At 36.0% G+C, this 27,944-nt stretch overlaps 1 protein-coding gene across 5 annotated transcripts in view; it reads right to left on the reverse strand.

The window, feature by feature from the left end:
- Positions 1-1,489: 1,489 nt before the first annotated feature.
- LOC144969115 (uncharacterized) overlaps positions 1,490-27,944 on the reverse strand; it is a 50,426-nt gene continuing 23,971 nt past the window's right edge. For 2 of the 5 annotated variants that reach the window (XM_078908177.1, XM_078908179.1), the window contains exons 2-6: positions 19,847-20,827; positions 16,023-16,216; positions 13,838-13,899; positions 12,083-12,457; positions 1,672-2,221 (exon numbers count right to left, since the gene is read on the reverse strand). In XM_078908177.1, the coding sequence (XP_078764303.1) occupies positions 2,058-2,221; positions 12,083-12,457; positions 13,838-13,899; positions 16,023-16,216; positions 19,847-20,539 (1,488 nt within the window). In that variant the 5' untranslated portion in view covers positions 20,540-20,827 and the 3' untranslated portion in view covers positions 1,672-2,057. Of the gene's footprint in view, positions 2,222-12,082; positions 12,458-13,837; positions 13,900-16,022; positions 16,217-19,846; positions 20,828-21,841; positions 22,054-22,490; positions 22,545-27,944 lie in introns of those variants that run through there. The other 3 variants (XM_078908178.1, XM_078908176.1, XM_078908174.1) reach the window with 3 other exon arrangements.

Here is a 27,944-nt window from a genome sequence, read left to right on the forward strand (position 1 = left end):
CCATCATAAACAAATATTTAATTTATATCCACCATAGACAAAAAAAAAAAAAAATAAATAAAAAAAAAAAAATTACATGTCTCCTACAACAATTTATATTTCATATTCTTCATCATAACAATATTATAGAGAAGTTTCACTTCAGACCAAATTAAAACCTACCCGGGTCAAGTCCGTACAAAATTTAAATTTAAGTAAGACAAGCCTTTTCATAAATTCTAGATGGATACACATAGAAAAAAAAAAAAAAAAACACACACACACACACACTCAACAAATAAAACCCCCAAATAAACTCACTTCCCTCAAAAAAAAAAAAAAAACAACCCAAAAAACCCCCAACCCCCCCCCCCCCCCCAAAAAAAAAAAAAAGAAATCCAACAACAATAAAACCCAACATAAAACAGAACAAAAGCCAAACAGAGATAAGCATTTAATAAAATGATTGTATACATCATAATGTGCTAGATATCAAAACATTTATGTTTCTAGACGGAATAACAACTGATGCTGTCTTCCACAACAAATAATTTTAGTCAATCATAAACATAATTGTCGTTCAATGTATCAATTGTAATAGAAATAATCATAAATCACAATGTCCCACGTTATAACATAAAAAGTAATGCAGTATAAATTGTACACAATATACAGAAATTGTCATAAATATAAATAAACATGGTTTGAAATCGGTTAACACGATGAAAGAAATTGGGGCTTGTTGCTTTGAAGGCATTTAGAGATTTCTGTTTCAACAGTTCAACTGTAACTAACGTCCAAACACATAATAACAATAATTACAATTGTCGATATGGATAATGTTATGCAATACATTCTTACATCCTCTCGTTTTCTATTTCATTGTTCATGTGTGTATTATTTGCCCTAAAAATATTTTGAGGAATGCACAATGCAGAAAAATCAAAATGTTTGGTGTTCATAGTTCGTTGTGAAGTTATTTTGTGCATTATGAAGGCGATTTCTCCAGTGCTAAACTAAAGCCAGTTACCCGTACCCACAAACGCTACCACGGGCAGCCCCCCCTCCCCCCCCCCCCCTCCCCCCCCCCGCGAATATATTAGGAGCGAAAAATAGTTGTAGTTGTATAAGACTCTTGGCATTTTACAGTTCCTGTTATTAATTTGGACGCACTAGACTGGCGGCAGTAAGAGATTTGACTGTAATAGGATTCAATAGTCGTAACGTCACTTCCTTCCTAATGACGCATGGTAACTTAGTGACACTGGCTCTAAACTATCGGAGCAATGGCGGACGCCCGTATGAAATATTTCTCCGGCGAGCATAAAAGCGTATCCAGAGGGGAAAAAAACATAAATTTGATCATGTTTTGACTTTTACACATTCTGATCACAAGACATATAAAAAGTTCTAGCCAGCTTGAAGAATAAAAAGTAATGATTTTCTTTGTTTAGAACCAAGATGGCCGCCGTTGCCGGGCGGCGTGACATCAGACTACTGAATCCAATTACAATAGATACAAGCACTCAAAACCAGAGATACTTTTAAATCTCCGAGAAATTCCTCCCTCCCAATATCCGTCTTCTTCGACTGGGGCTCGAAACTCAGACCTCCCAATCACTAGTTAGATCTGCTGACTGGTGACCAAGAGGTCTGGGGTTCAATCTTGAGTCGAATAGGCATATTTTGATGTTTTTTCCTTGTTTTATTTTCTTTCTGATTTGTCTAACAGTGGCCTTCGTAAAGTTATGGACTGATACTGACCAAAATATGACGTCAAAATGCCACAAAAGAAAACAAATCGTGAGTTGTATTCACTAGTTCAATCAATGAAATAACTTGTTTCCATGAGCTCTACTAACGACAACTCACTAGGCGGTGCAAAAACCAAATAATGACGTCAAACTGCCAGTCCTTTTGGATTTCAGTATCAGGCTATAACATAACGATGGCTACGGTCTAACACTATAACATACACACTTTCAGAGCTTTATCTTTCCCCGATGTCTGTTCTAAAATTTGACACATTGTTAAGGCATCCCTCGTAGGCAAGTTTCAATAATTCCTTCATGAATACGTCATTTCCGTTGCTGGGTGTAGACGATGACCCTCCTGCTTCTTGATGGAGCCTCAGTGCGTTTTCCCCTTGACCACGTCCTGTAGACATCCTCTATGGGGCGACTCACCGAGGAGCTGGAAGTCTGTACTTGTCTCGGCATATACAACGATTTATATCTTATACCTGAAGGAAAACAAGGAGAAAAAAATACGAAAGATAGATAAATCTGTTTTAAGTTAAGCCTAATTATAACTTTGTTTTGCATACTCAAAAAGCCCCACGTTCACAGTTTCTGTCTATTTGATGTTTTTCTGTATGTCTGTCTCTCTGTCTGTCTGTCTGTCCGTTTGTTTCTCTGGAATGATGATTGGATGGATGTGTGTTGAATTTAAAAAAAAATGAAAGATAGACAATTATGAATGATACAATGCAAGCTATATGAGATTCTGTATTTATAAACTATTGTATAAGGCATTTAAAGGATAATTCCTATATTAAGCCTTTAGTAAGATAAGATAAGTTAAGATATTATGATCAATTTTTAAATCACAGAGAAGAAAGAGTGGGCGTCTGTGACACGCCATTGAAATGTTGACAAACGAAATAGGATTAAGGCTCTACATGACGCTTTTTCAAATTAAAATTATAGAAATATTATCTCTGGGTCAATACAATAAACATTATGGAAACATAATTGCCGTCTGCTGACAAACACACATAATATATATATGTTTTTTGTTTTGTTTTTTTTTTCCTTTTTTTTTTTTGGATTTTTTTTTTACCAGAAAACAACAAATTCAATTAAGTATTTGCTTAAATAGGATAACCCAACCTCCATCTTGTCGATATGTCTCAAACCTGAATCTACTTTGAAGCCTCTGGTTTAAGTCCTTTTGGACAAGCCGTTGGTCGCTTTAACTGATTGATATTTGAAGTAAAAAATTATGGCCAAAACAAAATTTTACAATTCTAAATTAGTTGTTTTTTAAAATTTGAGTATCAATGGCAGAATAACGAAACGAAACCAACACGGTATTCAGCCATAACTGGTTATGTCAGTTTTTAACGGTTACATCGCACAATTATATTAACTCACTCAACCCTAACACCGACTATATCCGTAGTTTACCAGTCTTACATTTACCCCATGTCTATTTATTACATTTTTCTGAGACAAATTATAGGCGTAGTATCAAAGCTAATGTTTTTATTTTTAACATGTTAATGGTAGTTGAATAAATCTATCTGTGTTCATGCCCATTTTTAATACATTTTTTTCCAAAAGTAGCTAAAATCTCTAGGATTGATGAGTTAACCCCTAAACTGCGATATCAAATTCCGTCTTTGAATTATAAGTTCTCTTTTCTATTACTCTGTATGATCCCATACTGTACCTCATTCACAAAGAGAGCAAGAACAACAATGTGACACAGGTATTTTTTTTGTTCTTTTTTTTAAAGATGCCGGTGTCGCATCGATGTTACTGCTTTCTTGGTTAAAATGGGAAGTTTTGTTTACATGTAAGGTCAAAATCGAATCCCACCTGTCATGGGTTAATTATTAAATGAATGTTCTACGTTCCTTTCCTCCAAAACATTTAAAAAGACAATCCTGTTTTTTTAAAAGTAACAATACTGTCCAAATAATTTATAGAAATTGAAGTAGGTGTGCTTGTTATTTCAGATGTATTTTGGGCATTGAACAAGACTTATTCATATAAATAATTGTCATAATCACATTTTTGTATTTGCTGCTAGGAATTTAGAACTTTTTTATTGTAAAAAAATATACATGCGAAGTCCCGGATTTGAGCGTTTTTGCCAAGATAAAAGTCACTTAAATCAGTCGATATATGAAGGGCGCATTTTCTGGCCAAAATTTTATAATGTATGTGTTTTTCCAGAGTGCGGTAGTATAGGCTATCCTTTTTTTTAGGGGGGGGGGGGGGGTGTGGTAAAGTCCGCTTTTAACTTTCACAGATTCATGACGATTTTTTAAGACCCGTTGCGTGGCTCTGTGATCTTGTAATAATATGACATCCTGCTTCTGGCATCTAGGTTCGTGATTCGAGTCCAGTTTGGGAGCGCAATATTGAATCCTTGGAAAATGCACTTTACTCACAATCTCTCATCATACTCAGGTCTAAAATGAGTACCTAGCCACCAGCAGTTTTGTCCTTATCGAAAAAAAAAATTGTAATAGTCCCTACCGAGAGTCATAACTCGTCCTAGATGTTATGTGTTGGAGTTAGCTTGGGACCCTGTAAGGCACATTCAGCGGGTATTCGCGTTAGTTTTTACTAGAAAAACTTCTATTACGGCCACATAGAAGGTCAAAGGGTAAGCCAAAACACTAACAAAACAAAAGAAAAAAACCCCCCAAACAAATTAAAAAAACAAAAAAACGTGTAAGATGTATCAAAATGTGAAAAGAAAAAGAAGAATAACACTACTCCTCTCTTAATTTAAGGAATTTAAATCAATAAGTGAAATAAATAATACAAAAGAACTAAACAAAAAAAAAAAACAAATACAAAAAAAAACAACAACAAAAAACAAACAAAACAAAACAAAACAAAACCGAAACAAAAAGAAACAACAAAAAACAAACAAACAAACAAACAAAACAACAAAACAATCAAAACAAAAAAGCCAACAAACAAAAAAAAACAAACAAATACAAATCCCAGTCCCCCCCCCCCCCCCCCCCCCCCCCCCCCCTCAAAAAAAATCTCTAACACAACAAACGAATGAAAATAAGAATATAAATCGAAATACGAATGACAATTTCTAAAAAAAACAAAAGAAAGTTCCATTTGTTACAATCAAAACATCGATTCAAGCATCAAATTAAATGTCGACCACCGAATACAGACGATTTTCTTTCTAGATGAAAATAAAACAAAATCTCGCTGCTTGCTGCAAAACAAAGTTAAGAACGGATTTCAATTATCATTCTTTTGATAATCTACATTTGATCAATCTTATTATTTCAATGCTGTGTCTTTAAGGCACTCAATGGGGGGAGAAAAGAAAGGAAAACACGTTGCATAAGAAAATAGAGAAAACCAAAACCATTGAGGACGAAGGCATTGAATATTACATTATAGTGAAGTCGAATCGTCTCTTGAGCACAAAGCAAAGATGTCTCTTATTTAAATCACCCATGCATGGTTCACTTAAAGTATTGATATCTCTTAACGGACTGCTTATTTACAGAGTATTATGTGCAAGTAGTGATTTCCACGGAAAAATAGGGGAAGCACTCCCTGAACAACCAGTTTTTTCCCCCTCACTGAACACAGCACTGCATTTATGACCCTTCGTCTCGAAACGGTATTATGTCGGAATGAATTGGACCTCGAAAAGTGACTTTAGAATTAAATTGATAGTAAATACCAATTTTTGAGCTTTTGAATTGTGAGAAATTGTCTTCATTCTCAAACATAACAAATCGAAACAAACCCCAAGTTTCATGTTTTTGTCAATAAATTCAATTTTTTGCACCCAAGTCATCCCGACATAATACCGTTTAGAGACGATGAGTCACATTTTCTGTTCAAAATGGCGGTGTTGTCCAACGGCTTGAAGATGAAGGAGAGTGTGTTAGTTTGAGAAGAAAGAAAAGGAGGGATGATTGTAAAAAGAAATTGTGACCGAGAATTGAGATTTTGAACGTTTCAATGTTTCCTTCCAGTCTGAAACTTGACTTAGATCGTGTTTTGTTTTGTTTTTGTTACCACCACCACCACCACCACCACTACTACTACTACTACTACTACTACTACCACTACTACTACTACTACTACTACTACTACTACTACTACTACTACTACTACTACTACTACTACCACTACTACTACTACTACTACTACTACTACTACTACTACTACTACTACTACTACTACTACACTACTACTACTACTACTACTACTACTACTACTACTACTACTACTACTACTACTACTACCACTACTACTACCACTACTACTACTACTACTACTACTACTACTACTACTACTACTACTACTACTACTACTACTACTACTACAACCGCATCATCATTACTACCACTACCACAGCAACCTCTATATCGTTATCAAAACTATAGCAACCACCGACACCACCTTTATACCATCATCTTCCTCCTCGCCATCATCTCTACCACCACCACTACTACAACCACAACCACCACCACATCATCATCATTACTACCACTACCACAGCTACCAACACATCGTTATCAATACTATAACAACCACCACCACAGTCAATAAACTACCATTACTATTGCAACCACTACCACCGCATCATCATCATCATCATCATCATCATCATCATCATCATTACTACCACTACCACAGCTACCTTCACATCGTTATCAAAACTACAGCAACCATCACCATATTACATCATCATCATCATCATCATTACTACCACTACCACAGCTACCTTCACATCGTTATCAAAACTACAGCAACCATCACCACATTACATCATCATCATCATCATCATTACTACCACTACCACAGCTACCTTCACATCGTTATCAAAACTACAGCAACCATCACCACATTACATCATCATCATCATCATCATTACTACCACTACCACAGCTATCTCCACATCGTTATCAAAACTACAGCAACCATCACCACATTACATCATCATCATCATGTTCTTTCGTGTTCAGCTGTTTTCGGACCCCTCGGCCCACCCATCAGTGATTGAATCAATGATAATAACAAGAAATGAAGTGAGTAGGAACGTGCAAGAAAACAATTGGATTCAGTAGTCTGATGTTACACCGCCCGGCAACGGCGGCCATCTTGGTTCTAAACAAAGAAAATCATTACTTTTTATTCTTCATGCTGGCTAGAACCCTTCATTCCCTTTTCATATGCCTTGTGATCAGAATGTGTAAAAGTCAAAACATGATCAAATTGATGGGGTTTTTTTCCTTTGGATAGGCGTTTAAGCTCGCCGGAGAAATATTTCATACGTCGTCCGCTATTGTTCCGATAGTTTAGAGCCAGTGTTACTAAGTTACCATGCGTCATTAGGAAGGAAGTGACGTTACGACTGTTGAAGAGTATTGAGAATATATATATATATCGTCCCAACTATTGGGTAACCTCTGTGGTGTGGTGTAATTTACGATAGCACGCCTGTGGGGTAATCAGGTCTGAGGTTCGATCCCCGTTGGGATGTTTTTCTTTTCCTTTTCTTATTTTTTCCCCCTCTCTGCTTTGTCTGGTACTATTTCATAACACTTTCCCAGATCTTTATCGGAGTGTAATTTTAATCTATCTAGTTTGGAGTAACAGTTAACTGGTCAAAATGGACAACGCTTTTTATCAAATACGTTTCAACAGTGGTGACGTCACTTCCCTCGTAATGACGCATAGTAACTGGTTCTAAACAATCGGAGCAATATGGCGGACACCATTATCTCCATCACCGCCCTTATGAAATACTTCTCCGACGAGCATAAAGGTGTATCCAGAGGAGAAAATATTTATAAATCTGATCATGTTTTGACTTTTATACATTCTGATCACACGACGTGAAAAAGTTCTAGCCAGCATGAAGAATAAAGAGAACTGATTTTCTTTGTTTAGAACCGAGCTGCTGGTTGCTGGGTGGACGTGACATCAGACTATTGAATCCTATTAGGCGTTCGAAGTGTTTCATTCATTAATTCTTGAAGCTGTCCAGGATGATAATGCTATCTATTTCCGCGTGTTTCCATTGACACTTGTGGCAGCGTAGGTGGAGGAATAATAATATCAATCAATTATGGTAGACACCGTAAGGAAATCAGATAAGGAAGTTATTTGTGGTGTTAAAACCGTGAAAACGGAATGGAAGGATTTGGCAGTGCGTGTGTGTTAGTGTGTGTGTGTATGTGTGTGTATGTGTATGTATGTGTGTATGTGTATGTGTGTGTATGTGTGTGTTAGTGTGTGTTACTGTCTGTGTGTGTGTGCTTATGTGTGTGCCTCCGTTCTTATCTGGCAGTTATCGTAAATGGGGTAGGCATGTGTGAAATTGTGCATGTGGAAATATTAGATAAAATTTGTTATGACGTCATCATGGTGATGACCGAGAAATTAGTGTCAAATCATAATCATGAACGGTGATCTCCATATAACACAAGCTTTTATATTGCGCAATATCCAGGAATGTGGTGAGCAAAGAGCATTTTCGAAAGACTTAACTTCGAACCGTCCACAGGAATTAATCTTATTAACACACACCCCCCCCCCCCCCCAACCCAAAAAAACCCAACAAAAAACAAAAAAAAAAAAACCCCCAAAAAACCAACAACAACAACAACAACAAAACATGAGCTTTTAAATTGCGCAATATCCAGGAACAAGGAGTGCCAAGCTTAGTATGCAGGACAGGATATGGCACCTGCAAGGCATTATCACTATTTTTTTTTCGACAGAGACAAATAAATGTTACTGACCTGATAATCATTTGAAACAAGAGTGGTGAGTAAAGAGCATTTTCCAAAAACTTAACTTCGAACAGTCCACAAAACAAAACAAAAAAAAAATATTAAAAAAAAAACAAGAACAAAAAACCCAAAACAAAACAAAACAAAAATAAAACCCCAACAAAATGAAATACTAATTAACAACAACAAAAAATCTCGAGGTTTTATAAAGCGCAATATCCACCAAACGTGCTGAAAGCGCTTTACAAAGGAGCCCTGACCAACAGTAACATTAAGAACGAGACATAACGCCTGTTAGGTGATATTACAATTTTTTCCGACAAAGACAACACCGTTAACTGCCAGGTACTCATTTTACGCCTGAGTACGGTGAGAGAAAATGAATAAAGAGCCTTTTCCAAGGACTCAACTATGCGTCGAGCATAGGCTCGAACCCAGGACCTTCCGATCCGAAAGCGAATGTCATACCACAAGACCACATAGCCACATAAATAACATCACCTTATATCACATATCATTATCTCATTCGTCTTTAATGTTTCTTTCATTCATCCTGTTTTGTTGATAAAGGGGAAACCCGAAACGTTCACATTATCTGTTTTCGTTGATTAAATTGAAGCTTACATTCAATTTCACAATGTTAATTATTCCTTTTAGCTTCGAGCAGGAACATTTACACAACCGTCCACAGAGAGACTCGAGCCCTGGGCCTTCATACAGATTGGAAATCAAGTCTTCTACAAACAAAACTACAAAACCACGCAAACCATTCATTCCTTTCTGTTGATGGGTTGGTGATAATTCTATTTTGGTTGGTTGGGGATGGTTTTGGGGGAGGTACTGTGTTTGTTATACTATTTTCTGTATACGATATTGATTGATTTCGTTTTTCAATTTCTAACACTCAAAAATGCAAAAAATTAAAAAAGATAAAGATAAAAAGGAAAATATCCCTCAAAATTAAAAACAAACTCCAAACAAACAAAAATCTGCTTACTGAAATGTAAAAAATAACAAACAAACAACATTTTTTTAAAAAAAGGACCCCACCACCCCCCAAAAAAATAACAAACAACAAAACAAAAACAAAAGAAGAAAAAACAAAACAAACCAACCTTTGGAATGTTTGCTGTAAAATTCACCAAATTGTTTGTATACGTGTGGAGGTGCATGAATATATATATATATATATATATATATATATATATATATATATATATATATATATATATATATATATTATGTATGTGGTGTGTGTGTGTGTGTGTGTGTGTGTGTGCGCGTGTGTGTCATTGCGAGTCATCATTGTCACTTCAGCATGTTCCCCTCGACTAAACCTGGATCTAATTCTTCCACGTCTTTTGGAATACAAATAAATCGTGAAGGAAGCGGCATTTTGATGACATCGGGTTTTGAAGCTATTTCTGTTTACCACACAAAAGATTAATTTGTTTATGTAGTTTTGATATTGCCCCTCCCCCTTCTGTCTGTGGCTGTTTATCTATCTATCTATCTATCTATCTATCTATCTATCTATCTATCTATCTATCTATCTATCTATCTATCTATCTATCTTCATTATTCTATCTACCTATCTCTCATCTATTTCATATTATCTATCTATCTATCATCATCTCATCATCTATCTATCATCTATCTATCTATCTATCTATCTATCTATCTCTCTATCTCTATCTATCTATCTATCTATCTATCATCTACTATCTATCTATCTATCACATCATCCATCTATTGTCCTACCCCACATCCTTTAACCCCTCCTCCCCGTCTTTTCTCCTCTCCTCTTCTATCATTCGATGCTATAATCCATCATCTCCAATTTAGACCCCCCCTTCTTTTTTTTTCCCCCTTTAAATCCATTCGAGAGCTTGTATAAGCACAGATGTAATTATGATTTACAGCTTATATTGTCTGTATAAAAAAAATTAATTGCATTGATAATTAATTTAGTTAAGACTTAGCCCCGAGGCACAATATTTTGATTTCGCCGACATACTCTCTCTCCCTATAACAAAAAAATATTACACTAAAAGCACTAACTTGACATGTGAAAGAAAGAGAGGAAGAGAGAGAGAGAGAGAGAGAGAGAGAGAGAGAGAGAGAGAGAGAGAGAGAGAGAGAGAGAGAGAGAGAGAGAGAGAGAGAGAGAGAGAGAGAGAGAGAGAGAAAATAAGTAGGAGTGAAATATCTGTTCAATGTTACAAACAAACAACAAAACAAAACAAAACATAAAAACATTTTGATCAGAAAACTCGTCCTGCCTTCAAATCTTGATCGATTAAAATGCCCACTTTCTTTCCAAAGCCTCTCAAACTAGGAAGTCCCAGGTTTGAGAGCTTTTTGGAAAGGGAAGGTCACTTAAATGGATGGATATTTGAAGGTCGAGTTTTCTGGCCAAATTTTTAAAAATCGTGTTATTTTTTATCAGAGCACGACAGTTTTGTCTCATAATTTCACAATAGATTTTGATGAAAGGTAAAATTGTATAGAATTATCAATAAGGAATAGCTTGCTATGAAGATATTTGATTTTATTGATGCCGATTGCAACAGACCGAGACGATCACCTATGAAAAACCTTCCACCACTTGGTGGTAATTCATGTCAAGTTAGTGCTTTAAGTGTCATATATTTTTTATAGGGCCAGAAAGTATGTCGGCGAAGAGACTTAAATAAAGTAAAGGGCTTACTGATTTTAAATCAGATTTTATTTTAAAAATATACATCATTTTAAAAAAAATTATAATTTTTATATTTTGTTGTCAATGTTCCTAGTTGTTGACATGTATAAAAGATGTATGTATAATATGTATTTTTTACCGACACTAAATAATGTATTCATTCATATTATAATTTTTTTTTCTGTGTTATTTTATCAACGTATTCCTTCAGAGCCGAGAGACTCATTCAGAACATTGAAAAGTCCCAACGCCAAAATTTGTCCAGGTTTCTGTATCGTTTAACAAACAATAAGACTTGCATGCTAATTCTATGAAAGGTTTCTGTGTCAATCGTAAAGTACTTTCCGCCAGTTCTATTAGATTCAGTGGCTCAGTTTAGAGAGATTGTATAGCTAACGCATAGCGTTAGTATATAATCTCTCTGCTCAGTCGCTGTCGTGTAAATAAGGGTTTTTTAATTTTTTAACAATCTGACTAGTACATAGTACCAATACCAGTCTCTTTGCTTGTTAGGCTAGTGCTCGGACAACTGAATTATTGAGACTCGTTGCGTAAGGGCAATGGAGCCAAAATAGATCTCATTTTCTATGGCGTTAATGGGACAACATCAATGCTTCTTCGCCTAGATATGAGAGAGAGAGAGAGAGAGAGAGAGAGAGAGAGAGAGAGAGAGATAGATAGAGAGAGAGGGAAGAAGTAAGAAAGAAGACAGTAAACAGATAGATAATATAGAGAAAGCGAGAAGAGAAAGAAAAGAAGAAAGATGAGAGAAGAAGAAGAAAGAAGAAAGAGAGAGTAGATAGATGATAGATAGATAGAGAGAGAGAGAGCGAGAGAGAGAGAGAGAGAGAGAGTGTGAGGGGGGGGGGAGTACTTACCACTATTAAAAGAAGATGATCTGGCCCTGAGGAAATTCCCATTGGCCATAGATGTGAATCCTGCGAACTCAGCTGTCGCTGTGGGAACGTTCATGGGGGTTTTGAAGCCGTTCGATGAACCATTCAAGCCTCTAGAAGAATCGTTGATGCCTCTAGAAGAACCATTTGTGGGAATATTGGTGTTAGAAATACTGTTGACATAGGTGGAGCCGTTAAATTGACCGTTTTTTCTTTGAGCTGCCATTTCTCTGTAGACATTTGAAGTGTGGGTTGATCCGACCCTTTTCTTGTAATGTCTCTTTATCCCTCCAGTGATTGTTTGCGTGGAAACACTACGGAAATCCGCTTTATCGTTGTCGTCTGTTTTCACAATTCCTGGACATTTGAGGGGGAAAAAAAGTTATCAAATGACTTCGTGACACCATTGTCAGACTTTTAACAATATCAACACTTTGATTTTTGTCATTCTATTTTTTTTCTACGGTTGCCTAATTGATGAACTAGAAGAAGACATCAAAGCCAGAATGAGGAAAACCCATCAGTCTTTCGCCACCCTGTCGCCCAATTGAAAAGCAAGAACTATCTCAACTGCAACTAAATTAAAAATATTTGGTTCCAATGAGAAACCTGTTCTTCTGTATAGATCTGAAACCTGGAGAGTCACAAATGACATTATCACAAAATCCAGACCTTCATGAAAATGCATCCGCAGGATTTTGTAAACCAGGTGACGAGATCACATTTCTAATATAGAATAATGGAAATGGCCAAACCATTAAGCCATCAAGACCGAAATTAAGAGGAGGAAGTGGAGATGGGGCGATCGCACTGACAGCAACTTCACCCACCAGACCTCCTCACCTATCATGAAGACAGAAACCGATGGCGGACGTTCGTGGAGACCATATGTTCCATACAAGGAGCGATGAGGATTAAGTCAAATAAGTCAAGTCTACTTGTTGACAATAGCAAGTTAACGATAACGTTCCCAATCTACAACGATCGACGAACGATGAGGAAGAAAACGAAAATTAGTTCTAAGACTTTGAGGACAGATCTTCCGTTTTCTTCCTCGTCGTTTGTCGATCGTTGTAGGCTCCAAACGTAATCGTTAACGCTAGTGACGGGTGTTGTATGAGTACTCGGAACAAGGAACGCCTGGCATAAAATTGAATTTCGGCTCCATGAAGCCAGTTTGGGGAATAAATGAAGAATGTTGAAGCGCAACTGGCGTGATGAATCCGCGGAAATGCTCTGTATAAAAATAAAAGTAGATATGTGAAATTATACTAGAGTATCAAATCTACGACGTTTTACATTGCCGTTATCGCCTGTTTTCGCAATATAACGGTAAATGATGACAAAAAAGGATTGACCATAATTATAATTTATTTATTTAACAGACTTGATTTATGCATGCTAAAAATGTCATTGAGAGAGACTTTTTCCTTAAAATTCTAATCTCAGTTAGTTGCCATCTACTGCTATAACATTCATTTCATTTGCACATCTCATTTTTAAATAACTAGATCTATGCTATAGTCTATATCGACGTGTTTTTATTTGCAGGTCCGATAACCCAATTTTTTATGATCCCATTGGTGTAATGAAAATACTCTCCAACGAACGCAAAATATACTTCATCGAAACAAGCTTAAATTAATCAAGCCCATAATTGCGTTCGGTTATCAGACCTGCTAATAAGTGCACCTACCTAGCTATATTATGTAACTTGTAGGTGATACTGATACTTACTCATCAATGGTTTTGTGTCGGAATTGTTGTTGTTTTCTCCAGTCTCTTTATCGTCCTCAACGCTGTCAAGAAAACGTTAAAAAAAAAAAGTGTAAAATTTATTCAGTATCCAGTCAGGTTTAACTTCCTTATTTCTTCTTTCTTCCTCCTCAGTCTTTATTTTCTTCCTCGTTTTTCAAATTTCCTATTTTCATTTAACTATTTCCCCTTCCAATTCTTCTTCTTCTTCTTCTTCTTCTTCTTCTTCTTCTTCTTCTTCTTCTTCTTCTTCTTCTTCTTCTTCTTCTTCTTCTTCTTCTTCTTCTTCTTCTTCTTCTTTCTTCTTCTTCTTCTTCCTTCTTTCTTCTTCTTCTTCTTCTTCTTCTTCTTCTTCTTCTTCTTCTTCTTCTTCTTTTCTTCTTCTTTCTTCTTTCTTCTTCTTCTTTCTTCTTCTTCTTCTCTTCTCTTCTTCTTCTTCTTCTTCTTCTTCTCTTCTTAAAAAATTTCTTCTTCTTCCATCGTTTACTTCTTATTTCTTCTTTCTTCTCCTCTTCTTTATTTTCTTCTCTTTTTCAATTTCTATTTTCATTTACTATTTCCCTTCCATTCTTCTTCTTTTCTTCTTCTTTTCTTCTTCTTCTTCTTCTTCTTCTTCTTCTTCTTCTTCTTCTTCTTCTTTCTTCTTCTTTATCTTCATTTTATTATTATTTATTATATTTTATTATTATTATTATTATTATTATTATTATTATTATTATTATTATTATTGTTATATTACTGTTATTATATTATTATTTTCGTTGTTTGCCTTGCTTTATTATTGATTTTACTTATTTGATTTGTTGATGAAAATATATTCTTGTATGAGTTACATTGGCAATTGCCTAAAATAAACGTTTTTGAATCTTGAACTTGAACTTCTTCTTCTTCTCAATACCCCCCCCCCCCCCCCCTTTTCCTCTACTTCCTCCTTTATGGCCGCATGACGACAGCATCGTATATTATATATATATATATATAGTATGAAAACTCTAACTGATAACCCAAATTGCAATTTATATAATATAATAATATAATAATAATAATTATTAACTATAACAAAATTAATTTAATAATAATAATAATAATAATAATAATAATAATAATAATAATAAAAATATATAATAATAATAATAATATAATAATAATAATAATAATAATAATTATAATAATATTAATATAATAATAATATAATGATATTAATAATAATAATCATAAAAAATAATAATAATGATAATATAATAATAATAATAATATATAATATAATAATAATCATAAAAATAATAATAATAATAATGATAAAATAATAATAATAATAATAATAATAATAATAATAATAATAATAATAATAATAATAATAATAATAATAATAATAATTTCAATTGCGCCCCTTTCCACCAAAAATGCTCTGAAGCACGCGCACACACACACACACACACACACACACACACACACACTCATAATATATATATATATATATATATATATATATATATATATATATATATATATATATGATTTAATGGGCCAGCTACTAGCTTCTGGTTATCGGACATTTAAATACACAAGCACGTAGGTTGAAGAAATTTTCATTTTGAATTTCCGTACTCACATCAAGAGAGGGAATTGCATGTAAAACGTATTTTTCTTGCTTATAAAGCCAGATGTATCTTAAAGGACATTTATTACTTTACATTTCATGTATAGCGTAATCATAATTAGAGAGAGAGAGAGAGAGAGAGAGAGAGAGAGAGAGAGAGAGAGAGAGAGAGAGATAGATAGATAGATAGATAGATAGAGAGAGAGAGAGAGAAAGAGAGAGAGAAAGTGTGAGTGAGAGATTTAGAGAGGCTGTGTGTTTTGAACGAGAAAGAGTAACATACATTCACACACACACATACACACACAAACTCACATAGACTCACAACACACACACACACACACACACAGTGAGAGAGAGAGCAAGAGAGAAAGAAAGAAAGAAAGAGAGAGATGGATAGATAGATAGATAGATAGATAGAGAGAGAGAGAGATAGAGAGAGAGAGAGAGAGAGAGAGAGAGAGAGAGAGAGAGACGTTGCTGCTAAGGAAGCTGATCGTCGCATAAGTAGCCATTCTCGTTTAACAGTCTCCATTACACGTTTGATTATGTCAAAAAGATACTTACGCCTCTCTTTGCGACCCCGTCAGTTCGTTCATGGGCTCCCTCCTGAAGAATTCTGATTGATCTATTCCTGGTGATTCGGGGTCATATCCTCCATTTTCAATGACCTTGACCTCGTCGGAGACAGATTGTAAGGAAACGAACGAGGAGCGGGAACTAATAGATCCTGCTTTATGAAGCTGGTCTTCAAGATTGACCTGAGGGCAGAGGAAATATCAACATCCGTAAGGTGCCATTGAATTTAAGTATCCCAGCACATTTGCCTGGGTTAGCTAGTGGCTTCACTGGTAAAGCACCCAACTGTTATGTAAACTATGTAACCCGCTTAAAATTCCCAATTAGACTAATTCATTTTACGGTTCTCCCACCCCAAATCCAAGAATCAGTAACACACTTTATAGTCACCTGGAACAACTACAAAAGACGTCTAACTTCTACGTCATGGTACAAGACCGAAGGGCTAGAGCTCAGGTGGTCGCTGGTTCGGATAAGTAAGTAAGTTCCGGTTCTCCCCTCTGCCTTCCCAGAGTTCATGTCATGCCCATAATAGTAGAAAACAATTTATTTACTGTTAAACCACAGGCCCGAGAGTCCCGAAGTCTAAAGGACAATGCTCCTACTTTACTGAAGAAATGTTGTACAAAAAGTGATTTAACAGTTTTAAAAAAGAACGCAATGCTCAACAAAGAACATTTGGGGTTCAAAACCCTTCTTCAGCCACTACAAAATCAATAAAAATTGTCAAGCTCTCTCTCTCTCTCACACTCTCTCTCTCTCTCTCTCTCTCTCTCTCATTCAATCTTCTCGTCCTTTTGGGTCATTCCATGACTATGTCCCATACACTTTCTCGTAAACCAACCTTAAAACTAAGGAATCATCTTTTAGAAGACATAAATCGTCTGTGAAGTGTTTTTATGTACGTAAATTCATAAAACCGGTTTCTCTTTATATTGAAGTCATTGTCAACGTGATCAAGAACGACATTAAAAACATATAGGGAATGAGCATAGCGGAAGAATAGCGTCCCTTGATTGGACGTCACCCATAGTCTGTGACGTCACCGGCGGAAAAGTTATTAGAGAGAGAACGTCATGTTGGTTGTGCGCATGCGTCTCTCGTCCTCGCTTCCGGTGAAAGCGGCTTGAGACACTTCAAAACCAAATTGACGTTCTCTCTGTAAGGTGACGTCCAATCAAGGGACGCTACTCTTCCGCTAAGCTCATTCCCTATAGAACCCAAACCAAGCATACAGTGCGCTAATTATGACAACCACAAGGTCACATTGACTTTAAGAAATGTATTTATTTCTAAAATGCATTACATTTTCATAGAATCAATTCAAACATTCGTGCACACAAAACATAACTTCAAGCTTACAAAGATATTTATGAAAGGTCTAGCCTAGGTCTATCGACACAAGCGCTTAAACAAGGGCAAACAATTAATTATTTTTTGGACAAAACACGCGATGACATAATATGTATACATAATTGATTTGATCTCATAATGGAAATGTTTGTCTTCCAGGACACTAGTTGTAGTTTTTAAAAAGCAATTTAGATCACCTGTCTAACGCAACAGGACCAGTTCTGGCCTGTCTGTTGTACACCGATTTTGGCCAAACTTAACCACTTATATTATAAAGAAAAGTGCCTTAATAGTGATCGACACATCTTTTGAATATAAGGAAGATAAATAATACTGAATGTGAAAAATACTGTAACGGCGGGAGACAAGAAAAAACTCATCCATGAAGCTTCACCAACCTAACAATCCAAGAGCGTTTGAAAGCAGGCAGGGAATGGAGAGATAATTATGCAGTTCCGAAGCCTGACAGCATGACCCAAAAAAAGAGAATAGAAATGACAGATAAAATCCATCTATTATCTCAAGGAATTATGTGATGTCTACTCCAGGAGATGGATACCGAGGTGTCCGCCGCAGTGAATTGTTGTAAAGTGCGCCAGGGCCCAGATGACTTGCTCGATATTAAATATCACGACGGGGACTGGAACTCGTTACCTTTTGGGTTCAGAACAAAGACTATCCAGCTGTGCCAAGAACAGCAGAAATATTAATACATCACTTTAAATCCAGACAGATGACAGAAAATAAATCCAGAGTGATGTGTTAACGTTTTTATTGTTCTTGGTATAGTCAGAAGAAGGGTTTCGAACCGGAAACATGCCGTGTTTGGTATTTTCTTCTTTTTTGAAGCTTTTATGATTATTTTTATACATTACGAGTAATGAGATACACGTTTTCTGGACAAAATGAAAAAAAAAGTCTTTTGTCAGTTTAGGGCAGAGGTGATTTGGCTGCCTATCCTTTAAACAAATAGATACTCTTTGAAGCGTTTCTAGATCAAAACAAACATTTTGGGGTATTTATCTCTTACACGACAGTCTGCAGACACAATTCTTTAACAATATAATTGTCAAATTATGCCTATTTAATTTATCCTCCAAATATATCGGTCGGGTTCATGGAATTCGAGTTGTGTTAGTTATAGATGCGTCTGCCGTTTGTTGGAAAAGGGGGAGGGGGGGGGGGGGGGATTATGCAATTATGTTTATAGCTTGTAGAAGAAAATAAACCAAGCTAGCGGCATTTTATACGGTGGAACATTTTATTAGACACTATAAAGACAAGAAAATTGAAATATTTTGGACAAATAAGACGCCATCATTCAATAATAATTTATAAAAACTTAAAGAATATGGTAAAGAGCCAAAGCTACACCAGATACTCTATCGCCAAAAGATTAAGTTAATTGGCGTACGCGAGCAGACTAGATACTTCGCGGGGACAACTCTGAGTGTCCCCGTAGCATATCTAGATCTTTTTTGGTAGAGTCATTCTCGCGTGGTACACTGGTCAACGAAATCCCGGATGGAAGACTTCAAGGCCTCGACTGGACTGTGGACGGAGGAGTACTGCAAGAAAGAAATAGGAAGACAAGAGTGGAGCTCATTCCCAGCATGTAACTCCAAAAGAATACGACGAGTAAGTAGAGACATCAAGTGCAAAAGGCGAATTGCAAACTAGAAACTGCGTTGGATATCCATCACCATGCCGAGGGTTTCATTTTATTAATCACGTGCTCCAGGAGCTCACAAAATAATGATGCAGAGGCCGGCATGATAGGTCATGATGGTCTCTCTCAAGTCTGCCTGAGTCTGACCCGTATTGGGTTAATAATCTTTGTCAAGCAAAATCAAACCATTTTTTCCCCGATTTGTGGTTTCCGGTTCTAACTGCTGTCACTAGTCGGCTGTTGGCGACTAGACGAAACCGAGGAACTCGAGACATAATTAACGCGGTTCCAATCTACTCCCATGTAAATATTGTTTGAGCAAGCACTGTTGTTTTAATCCTGAGTCGAAAGGCTTATGACATTCAACAACACGTAAAGTAACGGAGCTTCCATTCCGCTGTGTAGGATTAGAATTTTTGTACCACCGGAAATTAACCTATTGAGCTAAACTGTAAAAACTATTCCCCCCCCCCCAACAAAAAAAAAAAATCACAAATAAAACCTCCCAAAAAAAACAAAACATTAACAAAAAAAAACAAACAAAACAAACAAACAAACAAACAACGTTCAAGGGGGTAGAAAAAGAGTAGACAAAATAAGCGTTGGGAAAGATGACATCAAAGACTAAAGTGGGTTAGGGTGGAATTGCCTTCTAATGAAAGCTGAAAGCAGCATGGAATGGAGGTAGATTTCCGCGAAAGTCTACAACAATGCCTCAACGGTTGATACGATTATGGGATGAGGTGACAGTAATACGCATATATTATTAGTGTAAGGTATAGATCCTCACCTGTAATCCAGCATGGAAGGCATCGGCTGTAGAATCATCTCCACTCACAGGTACCCTCTCCACTGGCTCCAATCCACCAAAAACGTCATCATCATGATCACCATCCCCGTTGACGCTGACGTCTTCATTATTCAAGAATGCAAACGTTTCGTTCATGACTCCGCTCTCCGTCCGGCTCCTTGTCGAGATAGAGTCATCTCGAGGCCCGCTGCCATTAGGACTGGCCTTCGCTGCATACAAATCTCGCGAACTCTTTTTCAAAGTCCAATTATTCTGTTTGATGTGGTTGTTGTTTTTATTCGCATTTACAAGTCTGTAGTTTTTCAACTGTTTGTAGGCTAATGAAATATTCACTGCTTCATTATTGTCAAGGCAAGAACACACAATAATACTGAATCTGTTTTGTTTGTTGATGTACAGGATCATCAGACATTTTGGGTTGTAGGCGTTCACGGCAATTTCTCGAAGAGCATCGAATGCGATGTGATCTCGGTGAAGCTCCTTCTCTCCAGTTCTCGTGAGAACAACGAGAGTAATGGCGTTTACGCCGAGAGTGAGGAACGTAGGACATGGCGGTTTTGTGTCAAATTGTTGTGCAATGTTTTTCAGGAATTGATCAGTGACTTGGAGTCCTGTGTTCCAAATTCCGTGATACTGGACTTTCCGTTCAATGACGAAAGGTGCTGCCGCCATTTTGATCGCAGTCCGTTTCTAATCAAGTAATTTATTCACGATTACAAATATAGAAGTCTTATTCTTATCCAAAATACTTTCCTGCCACGAGGATAAGTACAAGTTTAGAATACCATATCCTATTTTCTACCACAGAATTATAATTATAGATTAGAAACTAGCATCGCCTTTTTTATAAATATGGATCCACGCACAACTCTTTGTCGCAGACTGCTGTCCATATAATAAACATCATGAATATGAACGTTTCCTCTTGAACTCGATCGCTTGGTTGACGGGCTATTCCAACTGGTGATTGGGAAAAGGAGAGGAAAGCATTAGAATGTTAGAAACGTTATCGATATTACACATTACTAATGTTACACGAATGAAAAGGCAACAATAGATAAACAAACTTGAAAAGAAAATCTCTTTACAAACAACAAAAACAACACCAATTGTAATGATGATAATGGTAATGATGGTGACGATGATGATGAAGATAATAAGTGAGAATAGCAATAATTAAACTAATAATAAAATAATAATAAATAATAATAATAATAATAATAATAATAATAATAATAATAATAATAATAATAATAATAATAATAATAATAATAATAATAATAATGAATAATAATATATAATGATAAGAATAATAATAGTAATAATAATACTAATGAATAATATAATGATAAAATAATAATAATAATAATAATAATAATAATAAATATAATAATATAATAATAATAATAATATAATATAATGATAATGATATGATATATAATGATGATGATGATGATATGATGATGATAGATATAATATAATAATATATAATAATAATAATAATAATAATAATATAATAATAATAATAAGATGATATGATATGATATAATGATGATGATGATGATGAATGAGGTATATAAAAGAATAATAAGATGATGATGAATATTTAATACATAATAGATAATAAAGTATAATAATAAAATTAAATATAACATAAAGATATATAAAAATACAAAATCAACTAATTATAAATCACATTTAAAGGTGTCGCGTAGCCTGGAAATCTAGTAACACTAAGGGTCTCACTTACATTGACATTTACGTTTTTAGATTTAAGAATGTTTTCTTTGAAAAAATAGTTCATAATGTATAACAGAAATGTCATGTTCCTATTTTGACGTCATTAGGATTTCACAAAATTCTAAACCAAAATACAAATGCGACACGAGTTTGGGGCCATAACAACGTTAAAACGTATCGAATACTAAATATCGAATAGTCCAAAACAAGAAAATAAATTTAAAAAATACATACCAAGCAAACAATATGATGTTTGTTCCTTTTAAAACACTCGGGATATTTCACTACTTTTACTCAAATTACCACTACACAGTATAATATTTGGTATCACAACTGACTAGGTACCCCAAATTATTGTTGGGTAGTGTTACCATTAGAAAGCTGTTTGTCGTGAATTCAAAATACGATTGAAAGAAACTTATCGGTCCGTCAACTTTCATAGACATGATAATAATAGCCATGCCATCGTTTGGGGTGCATTTTTAGACTGGGTGTTTTTCGTCTCATACTTTGGTTGTGTGAAATAGGGAAAACCCGTGATCTGATATTAGTGCGGCTATGGGGTCTTGTGGTATGACACTCGCTTTCGGATCGGAAGGTCCTGGGTTCGAGCCTCGCGCTCGGCGCATAGTTGAGTCCTTGGAAAAGGCTCTTTACTCACATTCTCTCACCGTACTCAGGTGTAAAATGAGTACCTGGCCGTTAACAGCGTTGTCTTTGTCCGAAAAATTGTAATATCGCCTAACAGGCGGCACGTCCCGTCCTACATGTTAAATGTTGCTGTTGACCAGAGACCCCTTGTAAAGCGCTTTGAGCACATTTTAGTGGATATTGCGCTATATAAAAGCTCAATTTTATTATAATAATATAAATAGATTTTTACCTTGATGCAGTACTAGATTCTCGCCAGGCCCAGCAATTTCACAACTTATATCCGCTTTTCAATAAAAAAAAAAACTGTATTGTGAAAGATTGCATTTTAAAATTATTCTTTAAACCAAAACATTAAACATTGAATTTCTTTATAAGCTGACGAAGAATCTCCTGGTTTAACTGAAATATTCCTGTCGGAAGTGAATGTCAGAATAAAAAATATTCTCTTCAATGAATCTCTTTAATAATTATCTATTATTGGTCTATTGCCAGGTTCTTTGACATTCAATAGCGCTTATAAAAAGTTTAGAAAGTCACACAATATTGATTACGAGAAATTTGTATTTTCGTCTTATCCTATGGTATTTAATAATAAAGTAATTTCTTAAGCCTTATTGCCCGTGAAACCGGAGTTTATACCTTTTGTATTGTATTAAACGGAAAGTACCACAAGGCTTTTCTCTTGAAAACTATTTCACTTTCGAGTCTGAGTTTTTATTTTTTTTAACACAAAAGATGATGAATACAGATTTTGTTCAAATTGAGTTAATGATACCCTACTACGGAATGAAACAGGCACATCAAGAATTTTTGTTTTCAATACAACCTGAAACAATGTCACTGTGAGGAACCTCCCCCCCCCCCCCCGCCCCCCCTCCCACAAAAAAAGAAACAAGAAAACAAAAACAAAAACAAAAAGAAAATCAACAACAAACAAACGACCCCCCCCCCACCCCATCATAAAAACAAAACAAGCAAACAAACAAAAAACAAAATATGAAGCAAGCTTAAAAAAAAAGATAAAACAAAACAATAAATCCCCCCAACCCAATCCCCCCCCCCAAAAAAAAAAAAACAACAAAAAAAACAAAAAACAAAAACAAAACAAAACAAAACAACAACAAAAAAAAAAAAAAAAAACAAAAAACAAAAAACAACAAAATTCTATCAGACTATAAACGTTCATGGTTGTGTGTGGATAAGTTATATTCGGCTGGCGGATGTTGTGAGTTTTTCTGCTAAACGTATAGATAGTATGCGCTTGGCTTAGGAGTTCATAACATTGCCATCCGGAAGTATAACGGACAAAGACACAAAACTTTGTGTAACCATGATCGTTTATAGTCAGGTTAACCCACTTTAGTGAGAATTACTCATAAACGCGGATGGCAAAAAAAAAAAAAAAAAAAAAAAAAACAATAACAAAGACCTGAGTTACGTCATCTTCGAACTATCTATATTCGGCTGGCGGATGTTATGAGTTATTCTGCTAAACGTATAAATTCAATACCTTTTACAGAAGTGAAGATACTTTCTTTTAATTTGGACTCAATCCAAATAAAGAAAAATTAAAAAATTTACCTCCTTGTTCTTTGACCCCATTACATAAAGAAGTGACCGATCACTCGCTCCCTTCTCGTGTCAGGTCCGTTTGGATCTGGTGTGTGTTATATTTTAATGATAATAGACACTTTGATAAGCACGCCTCTCGGACAAGCGTCATAATAAGCGTCAATCGCAGTGATTGGTCAACATAGCAAACTACACAGGTTTGACTATCAATAGTATGTGTCTAAGTAAAATACCCACTGTTCCACCGCTTGATCAACAGATAGTCAGCGCTTAGCTAAGAAGCTCATAACATTGCCATCCGGAAGTATAACGGACAAACACACAAAACTTTGTGTAACCATGCTCATTTATAGTCAGGTTATATACAGTTTAGTGAGAATTACTCATAAACGCGGATGGCAAAAAACAATAACAAAGACATAAGTGACGTCATCTTCGAACTATCTATAGAACCAACATAGAAAACGATGTGTAAATTTTGACGTGAGAATATTATGATCGAGAACTGGTCACCCATTTGGCGGCATTCAAACAACAACAATGATCAGAACGAGGTCGATTTCAGTCATGTTATTGTTTATTGTTTATTGTCAACTTCATTCTATCTATAGCCTGACAGTGACCAAAGATGACGTCAAAATGCCAGTCTTTGGCCACAAAAGAAAACAAATCGTGAGTTGTATTCAATAGTTCAACCAATGGGACCACTAGTTTTCAGGAGCACCACTAACGACAACTCACTAATGGTGCAAAAATCCAAATAATGACGTCAAAATGCCAGTCTTTTTGGGTTTCAGTGTCAGGCCGTAGCCATCGTTATGATAGAATGCGCTTGGCCAAGGAGTTCACAACATTGCCATCCGGAAGTATAACGGACCAACACACAAACTCTGTGTAACCATGAACTTTTATAGTCTGGTTAATACAGTTTAGTGAGAACAACTCACAAACGCGGATGGCAAAAACAATAACAAAGGCTATCTATTGCCTGACACTGAAATCCAAAAGGACTGGCAGTTTGACGTCATTATTTGGTTTTTGCACCGCCTAGTGAGTTGTCGTTAGTAGAGCTCATGGAAACAAGTTATTTCATTGATTGAACTATTAAATACAACTCACGATTTGTTTTCTTTTGTGGCAAAAGACTGGCATTTTGACGTCATTTTTTGGTCAGTGTCAGGCCATAACTTTACGAAGGCCACGGTCAGGCTATAACAACGATGGCTACAGACAAACTTACTTCAACTCTGAAATGAAAAATAAAGTTCTTGGACTTAGGTCAGTTGGCAGCCACCAGTTGTCTTCCCATCTCCGAATGAATCTTGTTATTTCAACAGGTTGCAAAAGGTTGGGCCGTTAAATGAACGAAGGAAGGTTAAAATCTGATGATGGGAAGTACTTGGCAATATACCGATGTCCAGTCGAAGCGGTATCAAGCACTATTTCATGTCCGTCACACATCAGAGACATAAACTGAGATAAGCACCGACTCCTCTAAAGTGAAAACTTTGTATATGGAATTTAAGTATCTTGTTTTTAAAACTGTTGTGTTCATTTTTTCTTTTGTTCAGTTTTATTTTGCCAATTATAAGACTGTTATTTCCCCGTTATTATCTTTCTTACTCTCTCACACAGGCATATTCTCTTTCACCGCCCTCCGTCCCTCCCTCCCTCTCTCTTTCTCTCTCTCTCTCTCTCTCTCTCTCTCTCTCTCTCTCTTTCTCCCGCGGTTAGAAAAGGGCGTTTAAATCAAATTCCCCGAACGTTGAACGGTAAGAAATGATGGTTCCATCAAATATAAACCATTGTAAATTCAAACGATTGGTGTAAAGCACTAGATACACTAGAAAGACATAAAGATCCTGTAGATCTAACAACAACGATGACATTAAAAAAAGTACTTACATAAAACGGAGTTAACCATTATAATATTGACAAAATGAGGTAGGGTGGAGTGCGATGACAGAATGAATACAAAGACTTTGTGCTTGGATAGGTCTTATCAAATCTAAATCTTTAGACGTGGTGGTACCAAAAGAACTAAAGAAATTCCACAAAGAGCTGGCAGGCAGTAGGCTGATTTCGACCCCCGCCCCTCCCCCACTAAACTATAATGTAATGATGATCAATCCATTCAACAAAGACCCATAATGCCCTAATCATCTTGATAAAAAGAAAAAAACTTACTCCTGACCCTCCACCTCCACCAGAAATTACAATCTGGCATGATCGCCAAAAGAAAATGAACATTGTAATGTAGGATAATCAGAGATCAAGAAATGTTTAATGCTGCCATGGCCAATAATAAAAACATATTTTGTCCACTTTCTTTTGATAATCATATTATCTGTAACTCTGTCACATTTTTTGGGCAGTACCAGTGTGTCTATCTATGAATCTTCCTAAATCCGACATCGAAATGAGTCACAATGCGTGTTCCACCAGAGACTATGCGTCTTTCGTTTTGTTTCCACATCTAGTGCAAGTGGATTACGCTGTCGGGATTGTTTAATTCAAGGGGATTGACGTAAAGTTCTTGGACTTAAGTCAGTTGTCAGCCACCACTTGTCTTCTCTTGCTGGTATGGATTCCCCAAAATCTTCCCTCCCAGCTAAGAAGAAGTACGTCCCCATTCAAAGGAATCTTGTTATTTCAACAGATTGCAAAATGTTGGACAGCTAAATGAACGAAGGAAGGGTTAACTTTGATGGTAAGTGCGTTTCAGTATACCGATGTCCAGTCTAAACGATAACAAGCACTACTTTTGTCCATCAGATGTCACAGACATAAACTGAGATAAATACTGGCTCACGCACTTTGGAGGAGTTTTCACTGTGTGTATGGAATTTAAGTATCTGGTTATTAAAACTGCTATGTTCATTTTTTCTTTTGTCAGTTTTATATTGCTAATTATAAGACTATTATTTTCCCTTTATTATCTTTTTTACTCCTCACCCAGGCATACTCTCTTTCTAGCCCTCCCTCCCCTCTCTCTCTCTCCCTCTCTCTCTCTCTCTCTCTCTCTCTCTCTCTCTCTCTCTCTCTCTCATAGTTGGAAAATGGCGTTAAATCAAACTCCCCGAACGTTGATTTTGAATGATTTTGACTGTTCCATCAAGCATAAATCATTGTGGGTTCAAACGATTGGAATAAATCACTACACTGGAAAGACATAAAAATCCGATAAATTTATCAACAACGATGGCATTCAAAAACGTACTTACATAAAACAGAGGTTAACCATTATATCATTGATAAAATGAGGTAGGGTGGAGTGCGATTACAGAATGAATACAAAGACTTTGTGCTTGGGTAGGTCTTATCAAATCTAAATCTTTATACGTGCTGGTACCAAAAGGACTTCACATATTCCAATAATAGCTGGCAGGCAGTACGCTGATCTGTTGATGAGTGCTGGCGCAGAGCACATCATTGATAAATCACAGACCTTATCCAGTTAAATGCCGTACTATGGAATAGCACACGTATTTAAAAATTTGGCCAGAAAACTCGTCCTTCAAATATCGCTCGATTCAAATGACCCTCATCTTGGCAAAAACTCCCAAACCTGGGACCTCGCAAAGTCCCAGTTTTGAGAGTTTTTGGCAAAATGAGGGTTATTTGAATCGATTCGATATTGGAAGGACGAGTTTTCTGGCCAAATTTTTAAATAGGCGATTTTCCATTGTGTTACAGTTAACTGGTTATGGGGTGCGTTAGTTTTAGTGACATCACGTGGTCACACTGTGCCCAACATTTTGTAAATAAAAACCAATGGACGTCCTACTGTGCCAGATATTATTGAATGTATCGGGTTTTGTGCTGCGATGTCGTCGTGTGGTATGGCACTCGCATTCGAACCGGAATGCCCATGGTTCGAGTCCCGCAATGAGCGGCGCATAGTGGGATCTTTAGAAATTGGTCTTTACTCACATTCTCCTCACGTACTCCTCAGGTGTAGAATGAATACCTAGCCGTTAACAGCGTTGTCTTTGTCCAAAAAAACAAAAACAAAAGTATTATCGCTTAACAAACGTCATGTTCCGTCATACATGTAAAGTGTTGCTGTTGCCTAGGAGCCCCTTGTAAAACGCTTTAAGAAAGTTTTGTC

This window comes from Berghia stephanieae, chromosome 3, assembly GCF_034508935.2.
Source record: "Berghia stephanieae isolate SIO BIC M18660-M18661 chromosome 3, UCSD_Bste_1.3, whole genome shotgun sequence".
Taxonomy (NCBI): domain Eukaryota; kingdom Metazoa; phylum Mollusca; class Gastropoda; order Nudibranchia; family Aeolidiidae; genus Berghia; species Berghia stephanieae.